Here is a 23,718-nt window from a genome sequence, read left to right on the forward strand (position 1 = left end):
GCAATCTGGTTCTTCTTTAGCATACCAATCAGCAGGGGCAAATGAGGGCCAGCCTGCTATGAAGCAGACATCAGAGAGACATCTGTGTCCCTGGAATTCTAAAAGAGCTCAGAAGTCTGGGCTTTATATCATCATCTGAAGGTCTGCACATAGACAGACAATGCTTAAGAAATACCCTTTGATGATGATAAAAATACATGGCACTGCAAAATAGCCTGTTTTGTGGAAAAACAATCTGCCACGTTCCAAATTCTGAATATAGATAACGTTGAAATGAAACTGTCTAGATTAACTGTTGCAGTAAGAGAGAACTCATTTCATCCTGCCCTTGTATGTCTGTCAACTGTTAACCATCCCTTAAAATGCAGCTCAGCCATCACCTTGGTGTATCATATTGTTTCATATCTGTTTACATCTGATGTCCCTCCAGGAACATAAGTAAAGTTGGCAAAGGTGCCTACTTGGTTGTTGGATGTTGGCAGGTATCTCAGTACCTGTCAGACAGATGGTGCTGAGTAAATGCTTATGGAACCAACTGGGTTCAAACAATCTAGGTGGGGCCCCCCCTAAAGGATGACCCACATAGAACAGATGAAAGAGTGAGAGGTAATTGAATGAGGTAGCCAAGGGTGTTTGGACTCAGAATTCAAGAAAAATGCTAGGACATGCTTCAGGTTAAACAGAACCTTGCCTTGAGGAATAAATTACTTTTTTTTCCTGCAAATAATTTACCGCACTTACTAAAAAAGAAAATAGGTTTCAAAGCATTTATTCTGTGGTTCTAACACAGAAGTTGCCAACACCATTAAAGATTTCCTTAGTTCACAGAATTAGGCATAAAAATAATAGGCCGACAGTAATCACTAAAGAAGGTCAGTGTAAATAAAATAGCAATGGGGGAACTATAAGGGATTTGCTCACATTTTGTTAAGAAGCATGAAGAAAGCAAAACAAAGTCCCCCTTGGGACCTTGACTTAATATGACAGGTCCATTATAAGTAAACTGATGCTACCACTTGGGGCAGACCATGTTTCTCTTGAAATACATTAGTTGAAAGCAAGTCTCTCTTCTAGAGTCTGAAGTTCTACATGTGTGATTAACTCCTTCAAGGCATCTTTGTAGTGCAAATGTGTTATCACACATATAACAGTTTATCATTTATATCATCATCTCTGCTTACTATAGACAGAAAAAAACTACCATCTTAGAAAAAGTAAATATGACCTATATGAACCCAAGACTTCACCTTCAGGGCCCTGTCGCTCCTGATGCCCTGTGATATTCCAGCAGCCAGACTGCTCCACACCTCTGCCTTCCTTCTCTGCAGCTTACTTGGTAGCTTAGGGACCCAGCAACTGAATGAATGGCTTTGTATTTCTAAAGGTGACTGACCTTGAATGAACTACGAGAGAGGTAGGGTGGAGGTCAGGAATGACCAAGGCTTGAGGATAAAGTCCTCCAACCATCCAGAGAAGAGAAGATGGCTGAAAAGATGCTGACTAAGGCAGAAGAAACCAACACTTTGCACTTCACACCTGCTTACAGCGTCCCGCTCTCTTTCAATTTGTGGGGGTCTTCACAACTGTAGACTTTGGCCATGTCTCCTGGATCCTGTAACCAGCACCAGAAGATCAAAGCTCCCCAGTCTATCCTCTGGAGATAAGGAAATATCGTGTTTGGAGGAGAGAATTTCAAGCAATCCGAAGAATTTATTATTGTGTAACTGACTTTCCCCAAGAAGAAAAACCTGGCCATATGGAATATACACAATAAATATAAGAGAAGAACTTCATGAAATTGTAGATGCTTAAATGATAATCCTATTTGAACTGGTATTAAAGAAACTGTCGTTCAGTGGGAATCAGGCAGATTGGTCCTTCAAAATCACTGGGCTTCAGTTTTCCCAATGACGGGGGTTAGATCAGAAACAAAATATCTAAGAGGTCTGGTGAGTGGCCAGGGCTCCAGCATCTTCCCCATTGACTAAAATAGCCTCACTTTCATCTCTGTAATATATTGAAATTCTTATGAACAAAAACCAAAACCAGAAGCAAAACGATTTTAAAGGTCCCGGATGATTTCATCATATTATCTTAATCATACACCTCAATAAAAGTAGGAAAAGAGTTAAAACTGCTCATAATCTCTGGCCCTCTCCTCTTAGCTCCCTTTTTTAATCCCTAGGAATGTGCTGGCTAAAATATATCCCCAAATTCCTGCACAACTCCAGGGGGCACCATTCATACCAAAGACAGTATCAGTGGTGTTCCCTGGGGTGTGACACTCAGTGACCCCAAGGACGATGGTTTAGAGTGGTCAGGGCCTGTGTTGCAATCTCAGCCCTGCCACTTGAGGACAAAGGCTATACGATCCTTGGCAAGCTGTTTAATTACCTCTCTGATCCTATTTCCTTCTCAGTAAAATGGAGATGATAAATTGTATTTCCAAAGGCTGCTGTAAAAACTAAAGGAGATAACATATGTGCAGAACCTGATGGAGGACAGCACACCAGCCGCAGCATCAGTTCTCTAAAATTACAAAATCTATCACATTTCACGGCATGGAAAACAATTGTGTCTAGCACTTATGGCCCATACCGTAAGGACAAACCAAAAGATTTTGTGAAATTTGGAACAGATCTCATTTGCTGAAGATGGGGTAGGTACCCTAAAAGTTAAAGGGGTCAGAATGTAGTGACCCGAAAACTACGCAATTTTTTCAAGTCTCTGAATTGTGATAACTGGCAGAAAGGAAGACTAATCAGCATGCTAATTAATTAGGGTGTGTTGGTACAACTGTTATCAAGGATAGGCAACTGTTTAAATAAGACAGGCTGTACTCATCAAGGCTGTATGTGGTGCCAACAAATTACAATGTGTCTAATTCAAACTTTTTGCCTTCCCTGGGACTCTAGAACTGGGCGATATTTAACAGCACTAAATCTTTTATTTGATTCTTAAATTAAGAAGTGACTAACCTACACAATAAAGCTATAACTTATGAATTACAGATTCTCAAACGATAGACCTGACAGATTGTAGATATCACCTAGTCTAACCCCCATATGTTACACCAGGGAAAACTGAGGTCTAAGGAAGATGAGAGACACATCTAAGGTCACAGAAGGCAGAGCCAATTCTGGCACTTGGTCTCATTAATTTATTCTTTTTCTTACTACAGGAAATCAATCTTCAGTTTTACGCACTATACATACCAACAATTTAACAATGGATATATAGACTCTTGTCTCAACTCAGCATAATTTGGGGTTCATAGGGCAGTGGAAGACACCAAAAGACTGGACCAATGACAGAAGCAGCTGGGTGGGAATGTGTGGAAAGGCCTGAGGATATTCGAGAGGGTAATGCATATGGAAAGGCTGTTAGGGACCTGCCAGTCTGGGGTTTGGGTAGTGGCAATTAGGGTCTATTAAGGGACCAAACATAGAATGATTCTCCACATCGAGGACGTAACAAAGTGACTAGCTCATGGTAGGTACTTAGTACTTACATGTTGTGTGGTTGGATGATGAGAGCTAAGAGTGAATGAAGGAATGAAAGGGCCTGTTCTGAGAGAAGAAATGAGAGCTTCAGAGACAACAGAGAAGAGGGCTACCTAGCGCCGTCCCTTACGGGAGAGTTCCCAGAGCTCTCCCTAACCTTTGCAGGAAGGGGGCGGCTTGCTTCCCTCATGGGGACGGTGGAGTGAGTCTGTGCCCCCTTGCTTCCGCCTCCTATTTCCACTCTGAGGAAGTGCAGTCGTCCCCATGGAACCGCCTCTGCTTCTGATGCCCTCTGCTCCCAGGATGGAACCTGGAGGACTGGAGTGCTCGAGAGAAAGTCTGTCTCCAAGAGCAACAGAAATTTCAAATCCACACGTCACACTCTTTTTTAGAGGAGACTCTGCTTAGGGGCCAGCCAGGCAAGCTACTGACCGTACTGATACCGATGGGGAAAATGTTTCATAGAAGGAACTTAAGATCAAGAAGCAAATGTGATTCTAGGATACTAGAGAAGAGCCTAAGGAAGAATGAGGGAAAGCTGGGGTTGCTTGGCCAATTTTCCATTCCCTGAAAACGTGACCATCTGTGGTCCTCAGCCTGGGTGCTTTAACCTTTGGCCAAGTCTGTTAAGGCTGGACTTTCAAAGCAGGATTCATCTGAACAACATTGGTGGCACAGATGTGATAGAGTCTCATTATGTTTTCCAAACAGTAAGAGGTTAGTGTTTGATATTTCCTTTCCTTTAAACATCTATGTCTAATATTTTCTTCACTTTTGTACCATAGGATGTAGCCACTTTGAAGAAAATATGCACTCATCACCTCATATTTTTCTAGGACTAAACAGAGAAGTGATAACACAAGAGTCTTTATCAGCGTCTAAGAGAGACCTTTCAAGGTTCATATGATGTGAGCAACTTCCTATTTAAGAGGCACACTAACACTTCAGTGGCAAATAATGAAGTAGTGACAGCGTTTTCTCCCTCAATATCTAGCAGACTAAAGGCAAAATGAGAGTGTGCGTAGCAGCTGTTGGGACAGAACAATGGATTCTGCCTCATGTTCATATGAAAGATAGATACAGCCCAAGGGGAAGATGTCATGTCTCTATTGTGACCTTCACTTACATTTGGTTAAGACAAAGTTGGTACATTTTTAAAAAGATGCTTTCAAAACCAGGAGAACAGGTCAGTGAAAAGACCAATAATATACACACTCTTCCTCAACTCCCATAGTGACTGGCAAGGCTTTATATTTTTAGCACAGTTTCAAGTCTCTAAAAAGAAATGCCACCTAAAAGAAATATGCTAAGCACCCTCTCAGTGTTTCTCATTAACTTGCCAATGCTGGTACTCGTTCCTTAAGGCTGGCTTATAGCACTCATCCTTCTTCAGCTCTGTCTGCCATTCAAGGAATAAATGTGAAACTAGGTGCTATTTGAAAGAAACGGACTATATCTGTAGGAACGGTCATATCAATATTTGTAAAATATCTTGAGAAATACTAGGAAAAAGCAACCCGGAAGAGTGTTCTGCGAAGAAACCAAACGGAAAGGTTTTTCTAATAAAGGGACAGGTTTGTTCTCATAGTACAAATAATCTTAGCTAAGGAGTTAATTCCTTTAAAAAGATCAGCTTTTGGATAAGAGTGAAAACATACCACTGTGTCTAGATTAGCATACAATGAACTCCCAGGAGGGTCCTCATGCGGTCCAGCTCTGAGCGTCTTGATTCTTTTTTTCTGGTCTTTAATTATGCTGCTGAACACCTAACTCTTTATGTAAAAGTGAGTCTAAGGAAACGGAACGAGTAAAGTCATACAAACGCCCACTCACCTCCCATGATTTTGGACTGGCAGTTAATAAACTCTGGCTTCCTGTCTGTGAGGTAGCGCTGGCAGGTGTGGTGGAGGATCTGGAAGAAGGTGCATTTTTCTGAGGCCGAGCTGGCTACCCACTGGTCAAAAGCATTTTCAAACAACAAATCAAACTCTGCAGAATCCTGGAAAAGACAGTGAAATAACGACTGATCTCAAGCTATAAAAACTGCTGCTTCCAGTTTACCACGTTAAGAGACTCATAAAGGCTAAAACACCTTTCAAAGACTTTTGTCCTAATCACAAGACTCATCTTTATTAGCACCTAGGTGCACAGAGAGTATACCTTTCTCTCTTTATCAGGCAGACCTCAAATCTCATGGTATTTTTAGATGTCCCCAGGAAGTTAAAAGCACAGAAGTCCCTTTAGCTTAACTGCATATCAACTTGTGTCAGAATTCAGATTACACATTGCCTTCCCAATTACTCAAAAAAGGATTCCTTTAGATTCTTGGCACTGAACAGTATTAATCTTGTCCCTAACCTTTGGTAGGAAAAGATTACCCCTTACTATTTTAGTATATAGTTACATTTTACATTTTCTTTTTCCTCATTATTGATGTATTTTATGGTGAGTGTGTGAGCAAAGGGAATTTACTTGGAATACATAACTCTACCGTGAAATGTTTCTCTTATTAAACCCATTGGAATCCTAATACATCATTTTTAAGGTGCAGTTCATTTATTTGATTTTTGGTAAATAATCCTCATCACTGGTGGCATTAGGAGATAAATGGAGCTTCGATGAACATGGTTTTTCATATTGATAATCACAGATGTGATTATCTGAACTCTGCTCTTTGCACTTGGCTGATAAACATATTACTGGAGTAGCACTTCTTCAATATTCATCCCCTTAGGTGCCTCCATCAAACATGATGAAAAGATTTATAATTTCCCATAAGAAGGGCACAGTAATCAAAAAGTCTTAGCCGCATAACTGAAACAGAGAAATAGTCTTGTTAAAAATAACTCAGACAACCATCAGCCTGCCAAGGTCAATGACAGAGTCACTGTGTGAAAAGAACACCTTCGCTCAGCACTGGACAGTTCACTCACCCGATTAGGATCGATGCCATTAACCTGGCGAAGCTGCTCAAGCATCCACTGTGATCTCCGCACGAACGACGTGGAGCCTTCAAACTGTTTGACCTTCGTAATGGATGCCTGTGTGGGTTTCTTGTTTGTCACTGCCAAGAAAAGACCACTCAGGTTAGTGGGGGTGCAGGGTGGTTTGGGTCCTCATTCAGTGGTGTGTCTAATACCTACATACGTATGTGCAATAAGAGAGAGAGAAAAACTGATATATCTTTGTGTGTGTGTATATATAGAGAGAAATATACATATGTGTGTATATACATGTGCATGTGTATGAGTAGAGAGGGGAGGAAGAGGGGAGGGAGGGAGGGAGGGAGGGAGGGAGGGAGAGGGAGAGATAAGTACGGAGAGAAAGAAAGAGAAGCAGAGAAAGAGAGAAAATGAATGAATATGTGTGCCTTTAGTAAGAGGTGAACTCAAAAGAAATAGAAATTATAATGTGCACCCTCAAGCAGTTACAGTATAATTTTAATTGTAAGGGCAGCTTCATTTATGCCGTCATCCACTCACATTGAACACAACAGGAATAATTAACACCAAGCTCCTCTAATGGAGGCTACAAATGCACAGTGATGTCTAGCAGGGAAAGTAGCATATGGGGCTGACAGGCATCAGGTAGGGGTAGTTGGGAAAGGCTGCAATTTAAAGGAAGTGCAGGTTACTGGTTCCCCTAGGGAGCTGCAATGCTTATTTCTAATGTTATAGTCCAGTGTAAATATTCCAGGCTTTAGTGAGAATATTAGAAATAATTCCTCACTCAAAAAAATAAATAAATAAATAAAACCAACTATTTGGCTTTAAAATATAGTCAGTTTGTATCTAGTTTGCATCTGATTATAACCCCTGCCCCTCTCCACATATGAATTCCTGAGGTCACCACAACTGTAGGGCCAGGACAGTTCCTCCTCCTGGCCTTAGTCAGTTCTCCTTTCCATGCTGAGGATGGACATTGTCACCTCTCGGACACAGGTCAAGTACCAGCCACCAGGAGAGAGTCACTCTGAATATTTCTCTGTCTGCTTACTTCATGACTTAGAGCCTCAAGGGAGGGGAGGTAATTAAGTATTTTAAAAGGGTTTTCCTAAAAGCTCCTCCTGAGCTCTGGCTCTAAGAATTGTAAGTTTAAATAGAAATGATGCTCTTAAAGGAACCAGGAAAAGTAGAAAGCATTCCTTGTAATGAATGCAATCCTAGTAAGACTGCATCAGTGCTACATTCTTTCTTAGTTTCAAATAAGCCCACAGATCCCACACTTGCAAATAACCATGCAAATGCTCAACAGATGGCAGAAAGAATCCTTGCGGGATGAAGGACAGAAAACACCTATTCCAGTCATGATTGGTGGTAAGAAGGCTCTCCTTCACACATACAAGAGTTTCATCACAGCTTCAGTGTCTGGGGTCGTGAAAGCTGTGACCAAGAGGGGAAAGAAATGTGGGCACCCTGCCTTTAGGGTTGGTAAGAACCCTATGGTACAGGACTGGGCTGTTTTTAGGATCTCAGTACAATCTTCTCCCTTTGTTCCTAACCAGAATTTAGCAAACATTTTTTTAAAATTTCAAATAATGCTTAAGTTTACTGCCCATTATTCAGTTATATTTGGCTGGAAGCTTATGAACATTTCACACCAATTACATTTACTTTCATGGTTAAAAAGTCATCATCCCCTTAACACCCACGATCAAGGAAATGTTATAGTCTTCCATTCACAAATGGCCTGTCTAGCCTACAGCTCCATGTATAAGTCGGCTTAAGTCCCATTAATTCCCTTCACTAAATTCACACAATATTACCAGTCTGCCCAGGGCTGTCTATCCACTTAATTTAATTCATTTATTTTATGTGTCTATATGACACAAAGGGAAGCTCTAATAGGTTTCTCTGATAGTCATGCCCTGCTCTGCTGTTTTAATGTCAAGGGAAACAACACACCTGGAATATATGTGGGTCCTAAAATGTGCTTAAAAGATTAAAGAATGCTTTTCAATAACAGGAAAACATGGGTTCCTGTATTAGACACACACCCCTAAACACACAAAGAGGATTTCCTCCTTTGTTTATGTAAATCACACGACATTTAGGCATCCTGGGAAACATGAAGGCTTTCCTTCTGACTTCAGTTAACTCATATTTTTATTTCTGGTCCATTTATTTCCAACTAGTTTATAGCATTATAAAAGTTCAAACATAATGCAAGATTGCTGTAATTATTGGCATGTTTGAGACTGACACTTTTAGGAAGGCAAGTTCCATTGGAAGTTTGTCACTGAAATGAGAAGGGCAGGAACTCCACCCACCCAACAAATGCCCCACGGAATTGTTCAACAGCAATCGCACTGCAGAGTGGTCATTTTTAACGGAGGCAGTTACAACTTCATCCATTCCTGACTTTTTTCCCTCTATTAAGTTATTCCTTGCCCAGTTCTTGGAATCTGATAGTTTTCCTGGGCACTGAGCCCGGTTTGGTTTTAATTTTTGTTTATTGTTATTATCTCCAACATCCCAGTTTCTATTTTGAAGCAGGTGCCTTAAAATGATATTATTATATACACACTACATAGAATTAAATAAAGACTTTCCCCTTCCGAGGTCAAAACACTTGCATAGTCACACTACTGCCAGACTTTGAGTTCTGTGCTAGGAGGAGCCATGTTTTAACCCCTTCCTCTTTTGGTGTTTTTAGGGTCCATAGCTGTTAAAAAGAAGTCAGTCAAATTCCAGATGTCCAGTGAAAAACAGCAATTTACCTTCTCCTTCCCAAGGAAAGCTAATTGATAGCACACTCTGGAAAATGCAACCAAATGATCTGAATCAGTAATATCATAGTGCTGTATGTCCAACTACCCCCATATGGTAGAGTCCATATTCATTATTTTGAATAACTTTAAAGGTGAGATAACCAGGACATTTCTGTCATGCCTTGATCATTCATGAGGAAAAGGTAAATATATAGGCATTTAAAGGGGATATGATATTCCCAGGAAATACTGCAGACCACCCAGAATCAGCCCGATCCCCTGGTTTTCCACTCAGACCCACACATCGAAATCACCTGGGAGTTTTACAACAAAAACACCAAACACTGTCAATCAGAATCCCTGGGGGTGTGGCCCTGGCATCCATATTTTAAATCTCTCCAGTTGACTCTGAGGCACTTTGTTGAGAGCCACTGAATTATGTATTTAGTCATTTAACAAATATTTATGGCATATTTATTAGATGGAAGATATAGAAGGAAGTTTTGTGGCAATTCATATATTGAGTAAAAAGTGGTCCTGAATCAAGAACTTTGGTGGGGAGGAGATAAGAATGATGCAACAGAGTATTAAAGCATAACAGGATAAATGACCTAGGAGTCATCTGAGGTGTGTATGTGGGGGTGCTTTAAGGACCAAGGTAGAGTTGGGGAAAGTCAGGGAGGTTTCATGAAGCAGCCACATTCCAGGAATTATAACATTAGCCCTCACCTGGACGTCTGTGATTTTCCCCAAACTGGCTTTCTGACCAGCTTGGCTATTCAAACTGAAATACATAAGACTGAACCATCTTTTAAAAACTCCTTGCCAAAAAAATCTTGAGAAAGAAGAGCAAAGCTGGAGGTAACATGCTTCCTGATTTCAAACTATACTACAAAGCTATAGTAATAAAAACTGTATGGTACTGGCACAAAAACAGACACAAAGATCAATGGAACAGAATAGAGAGCCCAGAAATAAACCCATGCATATATGGTCAATTAATTTCAACAGGGATCTAAAAATGTACAGTGGGGAAAAGACATTCTCTTCAATAAATGGTGATGGGAAAACTGGGCAGCCACATGCAAAAGAATAAAACTTACATCATTTACAAAAATAAACTCAAAATGAATTAAAGACGTAAATGTAAGACCTGAAACCATAAAACCCCTAGATGAAAACACAGGCAGTATACTCTCTGACACTGGTCTTAGCAATATTTTTTTGGATCTGTTTCCTCAGGCAAGGGCAACAGAAGCAAAAATAAACAAATGGGACTACATCAACAAAATGAAAAGGTAACCTACTGAATGGGAAAATATATTTGCAATGATATATCTGATAAGGGGTTACTATTCAAAATATATAAAGAACTCATACAACTCAGTATCAGAAAAAACAAACAATCCAATTAAAAAATGGGCAGAGGACCTGAATAGATATTTTCCCAAGGAAGACATACAGATGGCCAACAGACACATGAAAAGATGTTCAACATCACTAATCATTAGAGAAATGCAAATCAAAACCACAAAGAGATATCACTTCACACTGTCAGAATGGCTATTATCAAAAAGACAACAAGTAACAAATGTGGGCGAGGATATGCAGAAAAGGGAACTGTCGGTGGCGCCAGTGTAAGATGGTGCCACCACTATGGAGAACAGGATGGAGGTTCCTCAAAAAATTAAAAATAGAACTACCATATGATCCAGCAATTCCACTTCTGGGTATTTATCCAAAGAAAACAAAAACACTAATTCGAGAAGATATATGACCTCTATGTTCATTCCAATACTATTTACTATAGCCAAGATACTGAAGCAGCCTAAGTGTTCATCAATAGATGAATAAACAAATAAGATGTGGCATACATATACAGTGGAATATTACTCAGCCATAAAAACAATGAACTTTCGCCATTTGCGACGACATGGTTTCACCTAGAGGGTATTATGATAAGTCAAATAAGTAAGACAGAGAAAGACAAATATTGTGTGATTCATTTATATGTGGAATCTAAAAACAAAACAAATAAACAATCAAAACAGAAGAGAAACAGACTCTTGGATACAGAGAACAAACTGGTGGTTGCCAGAGGGGAGGCAAAGAGAGGGGTTGGGTGAAATAGGTGAAGGGGATTGAGAGGCAAAAAAGTCCAGTTATAAAATAAATAAGTCATGGGGATGTAATGCATAGCATAGGGAATAATATATTTGTATGGTGACACATGGTTATTAGACTTATGGTGGTGATCAATTTGTAATGTATATAAATGCTGAATTACTATACTGTACACCTGAAACTAATATAATATTGTATGTCAACTATACTTCAATAAAAATAATAAGAAAAAAAAATCCTCAATGGCATCCCAAAGCACTTAGAATAAAAACCAAGTCCCTTACCATGACCTGCAAAGCCCCAGATGATCTGGCCCTTCAGTACCTCTTCATTCTCATCTCATTCCACTCTCCCTTTTGTCCACCAGGCTCCAGTCATCTTTTGCTCCTGGGAAACAGCAACCTCTTTGTACCCTTTGCAAATGCTATTCCCTTCATAGAAACGCCCTTTTCCTGTGTGTGTGTGTGTGTGTGTGTGTGTGTGTGTGTGTGTGTGTGTGTGTGTGTTATTGCTGTCTCTCACTCACTATTCAGATTTCAGCTTACATGTCAACTCCATTGAAAAACCTTCTATGATTACTGTACCCAAGTAGGTTCCCCACCATGTTCTTTCTCTCACTGAACTCTGTTCGTTTCATAACAGGTTCATTTCAAGCCTGGGTAAAATATTCAACGTTTGTTTCTCTGACATGTTTGTGAAGAATGAAAACCAGATTGTTATCATGTCCATCTAGTTCTAAAACACGGAAGATGTGGAGAAATCCCCACAAAGATCTTCTAAGCTATCTCCTATCAGGTTGTGATGCAGAATCCTATAAATTGACATAAACATTTAACATTAAAAAAAATCTTTTAAATACATACAGCTTCTGGTTTTTTCTCTTGAACTTGACAACATCTCTGTTATAGAGGCAGGGTTATTGCTATTATCCCCTGTCATATTCATGGACAATGAAACTGGGGCACAGAAAGAGTTGACTTGCCAAAGCAATATTGTAAATGAATAAAAAAACTGTGACCTAAACAATGAACTTAGAGTCTACTGCTCTTTCCACTACAGCTTTTTGCTGCAATGTCAAATGCCACATTTTATTGGGTGTTAAAGACTATCACAACATAGATGTTCTCCTTGATGTAATCAAAGGCTTAACAGGAAATGGCTTCTCTGAGACCACTGAGTCATGTGCATTGGAATTCGATAAGTCAAGTTTTGGGGTTATCCAAGCCTAATGCTTCTTTTCACTCACTCCTGGAACCCACTGCTTTCTATGGTGGCATCATAAGAAGACAGAAGCACGGGGCAAACCTAATCCAGGTCCTCCTGCTACCAGTTCTGACAAAAAGAATGTGGTTTTCATGGCTGCATGCCTTCTCTTCAGCGTTCATGTAGACTTATCTACATCTCAGCTGTAGTTAAGAAGCAGTGTTAGGAACTCTTATGTCTAGAATATCATTACCATCATTACTCAAGTGGTGTAACATCTCTTTCTCATGAACTAATGGCATAAAGAGTTCTTTTAAAAAATGGTCCAGCCATGAAACATTGTACAGAAATAAGACACTTAGCCATAGTCAAAGAGTGGATATCACCAGTCTTGGTTTGGCCCAGTGAGAAAATTCTATTTAATCAAAACCAGAGAAGCCAGCCAATAGTACAGTACCATCTAGTCGATCAAACCTGGTCTTTTATCAAGTTAGAAATTGGTGGAAGAGGGGACAAAGTCTGTTATCAGAAAGGAAAGACAGAAATGCAAGTTAGGGGCTTCTCTGGTGGCGCAGTGGTTGAGAGTCTGCCTGCCAATGCAGGGGACACGGGTTCAAGCCCTGGTCTGGGAGGATCCCACATGCCGCGGAGCAACTAGGCCCGTGAGCCACAATTACTGAGCCTGCGCGTCTGGAGCCTGTGCTCCGCAACAAGAGAGGCCGCGATAGTGAGAGGCCCGCACACCGCGATGAAGAGTGGCCTCCGCTTGCCGCAACTAGAGAAAGCCCTCTCACAGAAACGAAGACCCAACACAGCCAAAAATAAATAAATAAATAAATAATTAAAAAAAAAAAACTAAAAAAAAAAGAAATGCAAGTTACTTGCACGTGATGCAAAATGGCAGAAAAACACATACTCTGCCAGGGATTAAGAGGCTGATCCACCATTTCAAGGTCCAAAGGTTGTGAGACTGCTTTTTTTTTTTTTTTTAAAGTCACTCTTTCCTCTACAATCTCATTATTCACAGTATCATTTCTCAATAGTCCCAAACAGGAAAATCAATTTTGCCCAAATACAAAACATCTAGTCTCAGTCCTAAGACATTATTTTAAAGAAAACAAATAATCAGCATTTAAAGAAAATGATGACTCACAACCTCTACCATCTCATTTTTCATAGATATTATATTTTCACTAACACAAACATTTCTTTACACATTAAACTCAAATTGAATCATCTTATAACTTTATGTGGTCATTTCTTATAAAAAACAAAGGTGAAGAACAAATTGTAATATCTACAATATAATTTGATGTCAAGGCTAGGCAGCTAAAACGTAGAATTTACCATACCTATGTACCTAAGATACCTAAAAATGTCTGTCATCATGCTTAGCCCTCTCCTGATCTCGTAGTTGAGTGAAAGTCAGCATTTTGTGGTGTGACTTAGCCCCCTGCTCTGCTGGAGTCTAACGGCCAGACGTTTTGATTTCAATAAGACTGTTGATGAGAAATAAACAATTTGGAGCAAGGAAAAAAAGTGATGTCCACATAGAATCTCATCAGGGCTGCTCTCTGGCTGTGTCGGAGGTGATAGACATAAAGGAAAAAAAAAAAAAAAGAAATCCTCTGAGATGTGATTCAGGAAGTAAAAGCAAGATTGAGCATGCCTTCTGGGTGCTGATGTGGTACAGAGACGGGCTAAGAGGACAAGATGAGAAATGATTACTTGGAACTGTTTTTCTTAATGCTCTTCCCAAACCCTAATGTATGATAATTCCAGGTGGATTTCACTGTATCTATGGAGAAATAAATTTCAGGTCTGAGGCTGCATCAGCAATTTTATTCAGTGAGATGGCTGAATGTTTACAAAGCTTAGAGAAGCAAAAATATCTAGACTAGTATCACATACTTTCAAACAGGGACCCGTCACCACTGCTACGGTGAGTGGGGAGCGGAGCCTGGCGCTCTCCCCACAGGGTTGATCATTTGCTTCTCACATGATTTCTCAAAGTGTGTCATAATTTAGGGACACAGTTGTTTAGATTCCACAGGCTCCCAAACTAGACCAAGTCATGAAATGGCCAAGCTTGTCTTTGGGGCCCTATTCCTCTCCTTCCATCTTAGGTCCTGGGGGCTCTCTGGTCAGATTCCTCACAGGACCCAAATGGGTTTGAAAGGGTATTCTTGAATCTGCATGTTTTTAGGAAGAAAAATTTAATCCAAATAAACAACAGCTGCGACAACAAAAACGGTGGCATTTCAGTCATGACCACCAAGCCAGTGAGGAAGAATATAGGATGCCCTTCTACAGTCCCTGCTCCACTAACTCTAAAGGGGAGGGAAGGGGAGAGTCCGTGCACAGGGCTTTGAAGTTTGTTTCTTAAAGACAGACTTCTATGGTCTACAGGAGGGATAATCAACAAGAAAGGAGTTTTCCACACAAATGATTCCTTATTCGGTATCACTAGTTCCTAGGGCTGTACCTACATCACATTCTCATCTCCAGATTGGAGGGGGAGGAGGATGAGATTCAAAGTCTAGGAAATTTCTCCAAAGGGATACGAAAAAAAATTTGTATGGGAAACCTCTTTTTTGTAAATAAGTTTGGATGAGTCCTTCAGTAGAAGGAGAAGAATACGAAACATCTTTCATCAAGCATCCTTCAGGAAGGATTCTTTTAATATGAAAGTACAGCATCATACCCAAAGTAGCTGACAGCTACACATCTGTACAGCAAGCAAGCCCCCTAAACTAACTCTGCAGGAAGTACTAGCTGGTTTTAATGTTTCCGAATTACCAAAAGGAGACAGCATTACTTCTGGAATATACAACTTCAATGTCTCATGCCAACATGAACTCCGAGTTAAAAATCTAGTCTTGGGAATTCCCTGGTGGTCCAGTGGTTAGGACTCTTGTGCTTTCACTGCTGGGGCCCAGGTTCAATCCCTGGTCTGGGAACTAAGATTCCGCAAGCCTTGTGGCGCTGCCAAAAAAACCCAACAAAAACCCCAAATCTAGTCCCTTCCAATTTTAATCTTCTTACCCCTGTCAATAATTTTACTTTAACTATAAAAATATGTAGATTTTTATTTTGAAAGGGTATCCTACTTTTCAAGTCAATGACAGGCTCAGGTACATCACAGGTAATCTTGGACTGTTAAATCTTTAGCTTGAAACCAGGAAGTTTATTAATCCCCAGAAGGCTTGAGTTCCCATCTCAAGATGGGTGCTCCCCTCTCCAGACCAGTACCACGATGCCCTCTCTATTACAAACTGACACCCGGTGCCAGTGCAGGTACACACACATAAATGAATGAGCGAATCAACAAAGGAAGAAGACAAAAGGAGGAAGAACACCAGAAACCATGAATAAGCCAACAACTTATATCAGGCTCAACTGGTCTGTTTCAGGGTCAAGCCATGGTTGTAAGGCTTGATCTACTTTCTTACTAGAAAAGAGGGGTATCCTGGGAACAAGGAGAGCAGAGAAAATGGTAAAAACCAGGAAATTATAGAAATATTAGGAGACTAGAAGGAGAAATAGTTGTGGGTTAAAGCCTTTTAAAACAATCTTTTTTTCCTGCAAGCCTTATTCTAGCACCATCTCTCTTACAATTCTGTTTGTCTCAGCCTCCCTGAAAACATGATTTCATGAGATTCAGCAACCCAAGGTTTCCCACTGTGCTTGAGTTTTTAACTTCCTTAAACTTTTCCCTATATACCTGCGGAAATAATCAATTTGCATGCATTCTGGGTAAAGGGTAAACATACAATGACTTATAAAACCTGGTTAATGTTAGTTATTGCAACTTCATATTTTATATGGAAAGGGTATAGCATGTCTGGTTTATATAGTGTAACTGTGAAACAAACAAATAAACAAACAGGCCCAAGCCAGGGAAGTAAATGCCTTGATTTGTGAGAACAGTGATGGTTTCTGAAAGAGATTAAATCCAATACCAAATCCTGTAATATACAATGAAGCAAACAGAAGGGGTTAACTGCAGTCATAAAGCCTCATTCTGTTCTTACTTCCTCAATTCTGGAAACAGATATAAACATCATTTTTGATCTATTCTTAGGAGAGATTTACAAACAGAGCATCTAAAGACAAAGGCATCAAAGCAGCAGCTACCTGACTGAAGAATGAATTACATTACTCTACAAGCAGCTCAAAGGCTGGGAATAAAACTTGAAAAAGCGACTCCTTGAACATGACACTTTCCTTTCACATTATCCATTATATACCGAAAAGTACAGGCCAAGCAGCAATTCTCTTCAGGGAAATGCCATACTTGGTAGAAATTCTATACCTATTTTACCAGTGGGAGCTGCTAAAAAGCATTCTTAGAGCTCAAACGCGCCTTACAGTGAGAAAAGATGGAATCATTTTTGCACCCTCTACTTCCTCGTCTCTCGGCAGCTGTGAAGAGGGGCCCTTACTCCCCACTGTGTGAGGGAAGGGCCTGGTTCTCAACTCCCTGACATGACCCCACCGCTGAGCAGAATCTTTTAATACGAATATTTAGTCTAAAAGAACCATGGGAGGTTGTTACGTGGATATGGGTCACCTTCTATGTGAGAAGAGTACCCCCCCTTCCCCGCAATGAGATTAGAAAGACAGAGCAACAGAGAATTTGCTAATGGACCAGGTACATATAATAGCAACTTATAACATCACTAGATTTCTGGAAAAATCAAAGCTGCTATGACTTAGCAAACATATGCTGTCAAATATAATGACAACTATCAGTCAAGCAAAGACATATTTATCTGCCCTCTCTGCTTTCCCTCCTCCTCGCCACCACCACTTACAATAATATATTTAATGTGAGGGTGTACGTCACTGAAGTTCTAAAGAAAGTGAACGGTGTCACTGAGAACTTGTCACCTTCACTCTTTACTATGTTAAGTGGGGGACTAAGATCTAGCAACATGTTCTAGGTAAAACGAATGTCAATTGTATTAGTGAAAATTATCTGCAATTAAAATTAGCTGGATTTATTTTGGTAAACTCTAGGTGATATCTATTAAAGCTAAACACGCATTACTCTAAGACCCCGCAATTCTAACCCTGTGTCTACACAACAGAAGTGAGGGCTACATCCACCCTTCTGCCTGAGGCAACCCAAATGGACAAAGTATATGAAACAGGGAATGATAGTGATCCCTGAGACATGGGAAATGAATGAGGCCAGCCCTGCAACTGCCCTCATTTCCAGGTTTGAGAGTTTTCCAGGCTGTAGTGCAAGGAGGAGGAACCCAGGCAGAGATGGTCAGACTCCCTACACTGAGGAGACAGAGCTGAGAGCCCAGGGAGGTCAAGGTCATTAAAATTCTCAGGACAGAGTAATGAAGGAAGAGAACTACACACACAGAGAACTCTGGAGACCTGCAGAGATTCGGCCTTAAGTATTTAGCTAAGTACTTCTCACCACAGGTGTGTGAGGAAATTACCTAAGGCCAGAGAAAGAACCACTCAAAATGAATAGAGGAAACAGTACTCCATGCTCCAAAAGGGCTGGGCATAGTGCCTATCGCCACCAGCCAGACTGGAAAACCTTAAGATTCAGGGGGCACTGAGGATACACAGAAGGGTCTTGCCCTATGAGTGAGAAATAATTAGCCCTAGACTGAACAATGCTCTACGTCTTGCTTACAAATGACAATGGTGTATGATTTTATAACATATGGAAAAGTAAAATGTGTGACAACAATAGCATAAAACTCAGGATGGGAGAAAGGGATGTGAACTACTGGGAGGTTCTTATACTACACATGAACTAGTATACTATCACTCGAAGGTAAAGCATGTTAAGTTAAAGATGTATGCCATAAACTCTAAAGCAATCACTGAAATAACAAAACAGAGAGTCAAACTAATCAGAGATGGTTAGTTTTATGCGTCAGTTTGGCTATGGTTAGGCCATGGCACCCCAGTATTTGGTCAAACATTCTTTTTGATGTTTCTGTGAGGGTGTCTTGGGATTAACATTTAAATTGGTAGACTCTGATTGCACTCCATAATGTGATTTGGCCTCATTCAATCAGCTGAAGGCCAGAATAGAACAGTAGACTGACTTCTCCAGGGCAAGAAGGAATTGTGGTCTTCAGAGTTGAACTACAACATTAGTTCTTTCCTGGGTCTCCAGCCTGCCAGCCCACCCTGCTGATTTCGGACTTCACAGCCTCCACAATCGCATGAGTGAATTCCATATATAAATATAAACACGTACACTATAAATATTATATATAATATTAATATATACACATCCTATCGGTTCTGTTTCTTTGGAGAATCCTGACTAACACAATAGCTAATAAGCAAACAAAGAAAACAGCAACAGCTAAAAGAATAAAATACTTAGGAATATATTTAACCAAAAGAGTACAAGGCTTGTATAGTCAAAATCACAAGACATTATTGAAAGAAATTAAAGAAGACTTAACATAAAAACATCTTGTATTCAAGGATTAGAAAACTTAATATTGTTAAGTATGGCAAAATCCCCAAATTCATCTACAGATTCAAATGGAGAGACATACTGTGGTCATGGGTTAAAAGACTCAATTTTATTAAGATGTCAGGAGACAAGAATATACAAGGGAGAAAAGACAGTCTCTTCAATAAGTGGTGCTGGGAAAACTGGACAGCTACATGTAAAGAATTAGATTAGAACATTTCCTCACACTATATGCAAAAATAAACTCCAAATGGATTAAAGACCTAAATATAAGACCTGAAACCATAAAACTCCTAGAAGAGAACATAGGCAGAACACTCTGACATAAATCATAGCAATATTTTTTTTGATCTGTCTCCTAAGACAAAAGAAATAAAAACAAAAATAAACAAGCGGGACCTAATTAAACTTAAAAGCTTTTGCACAGCAAAGGAAATCATCGACAAAACGAAAAGACACCCTACTGAATGGAAGAAAATATTTGACTGATAAGGGGTTAATATCCAAAATATATAAAGAGGTCATACAATGCAATATCAGAAAAACAAACAACTGGATTAAAAAATGGGCAGAAGACCTGAATAGACATCTTTTCTAAAGAAGACATATAGATGGCCAATAGGCACATGAAAGGATGCTCAACATCGCTAATTATTAGAGAAAAGCAAATCAACACCACAATGGGATATCACCTCACACCTGTCAGAATGGCCATCATCAAAAAGTCTACAAATAACAAATGCTGGAGAGGGTGTGGAGAAAAGGGAACCCTCTTGCACTGTTGGTGGGAATGTAAACTGGTGCAGCCACTATGGAGAACAGTATGGAGGTTCCTCAAAAAACTAAAAATAGAGTTAGCATATGATCTAGCAATTTCACTTCTGGAATATCTGAAAAAAAATGAAAACGTTAATTTGAAAAATACATGCACCTCAATGTTCATAGAAACATTATTTACAATTGCCAAGATATGCAAGCCACCCAAGTGTCCATCAACAGATGAATGGATAAAAAAGATATATTCTTCTTTAATATTCTGTCATATATATATATATATATATATATATATATATGGCAGAATATTACTCAGCCATTCCAAAAAAAGAATGAAATTCTGCCATTTGCAACAACGTGGATGGACCTAAAGAGTATTATCCTTAGTGAAATAAGTCAGGCAGAGAAAGACAAATACTGTATGTTATGACTTATATGTGAAATCTAAAATATAAAACAAATGAATATATATGACAAAACAGAAACAGACTCACAGATATAGAAAACAACCTAGTGGATACTAGCGGGGAAGAGGAAGGGGGGAGGGGCAAAATGGGGTACGGGATTAAGAGATACAAACTACTACTATAAAGTAGAAAAGCAACAAGGACATACTGTATAGCAAAGGGAAACATAGCCATTATTTTGTAATAACTTTAAATGGAGTATAATCTATAAAATATTGCATTACTATGTTGTACACACATGAAACTACAGTAATACAATATTGTAAATCAACTATACTTCAATTAAAAAAAAAAAGCCAAAAAAAAAAAAGGATGTCAATTCTTCCCAATATAATCTATAGATTTAATGCTATTGCAATCAAAATTCTGGCAGGTTTTTTAGGTAGACTATGACCAATTGATTACAGAAATTCACATGGAAATGCAAGTGATCTAAAAGAGCAAAATATAACTCTGAGGGGAAAAAAAGGAACAAAGTTGCAGGACTCAAAATACCTGATTACATGACTTGTTATAAAACCAAACTAATTAAGATATTATAGTACTGCATCAAGACAGACACATAGATCAATGGAACAGAATAAAGAGTCCAGTATACAGATCTTCCTTGATCTACAATGGGGTTATGTCTCAACAAACCCACTGTAAATGGAAAATATCTTAAGTCGAAAATGTACTTAATACACCCAACACATTGAACAACATAGCTTAGCCTAACCTACCTTAAACGTTATCAGGACACTTACGTTAACCTACAATTGGGCAAAATCATCTAACACAAAGCCCATTTTATAATAAAGTGCTTAGTAATAAAGTGTGTAATATCTCATGTGATTTATTGAATACTATACTGAAAGTGAAAAACAGAACGACTGTATGGGTACAGAATGGTTTTAAGTTTGTTGTTTACTCTCGTTACTGCATGGCTGAGTGGAGCTTGGCTCGCTGTCGCTGCCCAGTATCATGAGGGAGGATCATACCTCATGTTGCTAGCCCAGGGAAGATCAAAATTCAAAATTCAAAGTATGGTTTCTACTGAATGCGCATTGCTTTTGCACCATCGTAAAGTCGAAAAACCGTAAGTTGAACCATCATAAGCTAAGTTGGGGACCGCCTGCATATGGAAAACTGATTTTCTTTTAAAAAAATTTTTTTTCCTAGTTTTCTTTTATTTTACTTTTCTTTGGCTGCGCCATGCGGCTTGCAGGATCTTAGTTCCCCAACCAGGAATCAAACCCAGGCCCCCTGCCGTGGAAGCACAGAGTCCTAACCACTAGACGGCCAGGGACTTCACCGGAAAACTGATTTTTTTCAACAAAAGTGCAAGGGCAATGCAGTGGATAAAGGATTGTTTCTTCAACAAATGATACTCGAACAATTGAATATCCACATGCAAAAGAAAAGGAACTTCAGCTCATACTTTGTACCATATACAAAAATTAAGTAAAAAATGTATCAAGAGATCTAAATGTAAAAGTCTAAAACTATAAAACTTGAAAGAAAACAGAAGAAAATCTCTGTGACCTTGGGCTAGGCAAGGCTTCTTAGATATGGCACTAAAAGCACAACTCAGGAAAGAATAAATTAACTAGGATCAAAATGAAAAACTGCTCTTCAAGAGAATTAAAGACAGGTCACAAAGTGGCAGAAAATATTTGCAAATCATTGTCTGGTAAAGGACTTGTATCCGGAGTATACTTTTGAAAACTCTCAAAACCCAATAAAAAGAACCCATTTAAAAAAAATTATCAAAAGATTTGAAAAAACACTATATTAAAGACAACGTGGATGGGAAAAAAGCACAAAAGATGCTCAACATCATCAGCTATTAAGGAAATGAACAGCTGATGAGGTACTATGAGGTACCACTACACACCTGTTAGAATGACTAAAATTCAAAAGGCTGACCATGCCAAGTATTAGCTTGTGCACAAATATTCGGAGCAGCTTTATTTGTAATAGCCCAAAACTGGAAAAAACGAAAGATCCATCTCAAAATAATTATGCTGAGTGAAAGGCAGACCGCCCCCCCCCCAAAAACAAAACCCCACAACAGTATATACTATATATTTCCATTTACATAAAATTTTAGGAAATGCAAACTTACATATAAAGACAGAAAGCATATCAGTGGTTGCCTGAACATATGGAGTGGGATATGCGGACGCTCAGGGCCACGGAGAGATTACAAAGGGGTACAAGGAAACTTTTGGGGATGATGGATAGGTTCATTACTTTGATTGTAGTGATGATTTTGTGGGTGCACACATGTAAAAAGTTACTAAACTGTACCATTCAGATATGTGAAGTTTCTTCCATATTGATTATATCTCAATAATGCTATTTAAAAAGTCACAAAACTAATCTATAGTGATTGTGGTCAAAATGGAAACTACCTTTGATGGAGGTAGAAGGGAACCTTCTAGGGTGCTGGAAAGGTTCTATATGTTGGTACAGGTGATGCTTACATGGGTTTACACACATATAAAAAGCTCATTGAACTGTACACTTAAGATTTGTATACCTTACAATATGTAAGTTATACCTTAGTAAAAAGTAAACCAATGATAATAATGATAATGATAATGGCAGAGTTTGAGAATTTCCCTGTAGTGGTGCTATGAACTTCTTTGCTACCAATTTGTCATCACCAACCCTGACAGATGTATCTCAGCACTTGCCGCACACCTAGCTCATTCCAAGGTTAATGTCAGTAAGAGAGTCACACCACCCAGAATGTTCCCCACAGAGGAATAATGTGCAAACTTGTAAGTTTTCTTAGTCTGTTCTGGCTGCTTATAACAAAGTACCATAGACTGGGTGGCTTATAAACAGAAATTTATTTCCCACAGTTCTGGAGGCTGGGAAGTTCAAGATCAAGGCAAAAGCATATTCTGTGTCTGGTGAGACCCCACGTTCTGGTTCACAGATAGCTATCTTCTTGTTGTGTCTTCACATGGCAGTAGAGGAGAGAACGCTCCAGGATCTCTTCTTATAAGGGCGCTAATCTTATGCATGAGGGCTCCACCCTCATGACCTAATTACTTCTCAAAGGCCCCACCTCCTAATACCATCATGTTGAGGGAGTTAGGGTTTCCACATATAAATTGGAGGGGAGGAGCACAAACATTCAGTCCATAACAGAAGTGAATTTATTCACTGCAATTCTGATACTTGCTTTTATAAAAATCTACCTGTGGGACTTGAAAGTATATCCTACCTGCAAAGCTGTCCATGTGGGCTAATGGTCCCCTTTTCTGCTCAACTCTTTTGGAACCTTTCTCCAGTTACCCCTACTCTTGGTTGAAGCTTCCATCACTCCCTCTTTTCAGACTTCTACTCTGACTGTGAACGTGCTTAATGTTTTCTTTTCCTATGAGAATCTTCTGTTGACAAGGCCAGTCCTCAAGCTCCATCCATTCTTTTGAGAAATGTGGTAGTGAGTGAAAAGAGGTATGTGTGCTTAGTCCC

At 39.4% G+C, this 23,718-nt stretch overlaps 1 protein-coding gene across 8 annotated transcripts in view; it reads right to left on the reverse strand.

Annotated features, from left to right (window-relative positions):
- The window catches only part of STXBP6 (syntaxin binding protein 6), a 335,859-nt gene that overhangs the window by 53,295 nt on the left and 258,846 nt on the right, over positions 1–23,718 (reverse strand). For all 8 annotated transcript variants that reach the window (XM_057544156.1, XM_057544157.1, XM_057544154.1 and 5 more), the window contains 2 exons: positions 6,437–6,567; positions 5,337–5,502 (listed from right to left, as the gene is read on the reverse strand). In XM_057544156.1, the coding sequence (XP_057400139.1) occupies positions 5,337–5,502; positions 6,437–6,567 (297 nt within the window). The remainder of the gene's footprint in view (positions 1–5,336; positions 5,503–6,436; positions 6,568–23,718) is intronic.

The sequence above is a fragment of the Balaenoptera acutorostrata genome, chromosome 3 (assembly GCF_949987535.1).
Source record: "Balaenoptera acutorostrata chromosome 3, mBalAcu1.1, whole genome shotgun sequence".
Taxonomy (NCBI): Eukaryota; Metazoa; Chordata; class Mammalia; order Artiodactyla; family Balaenopteridae; genus Balaenoptera; species Balaenoptera acutorostrata.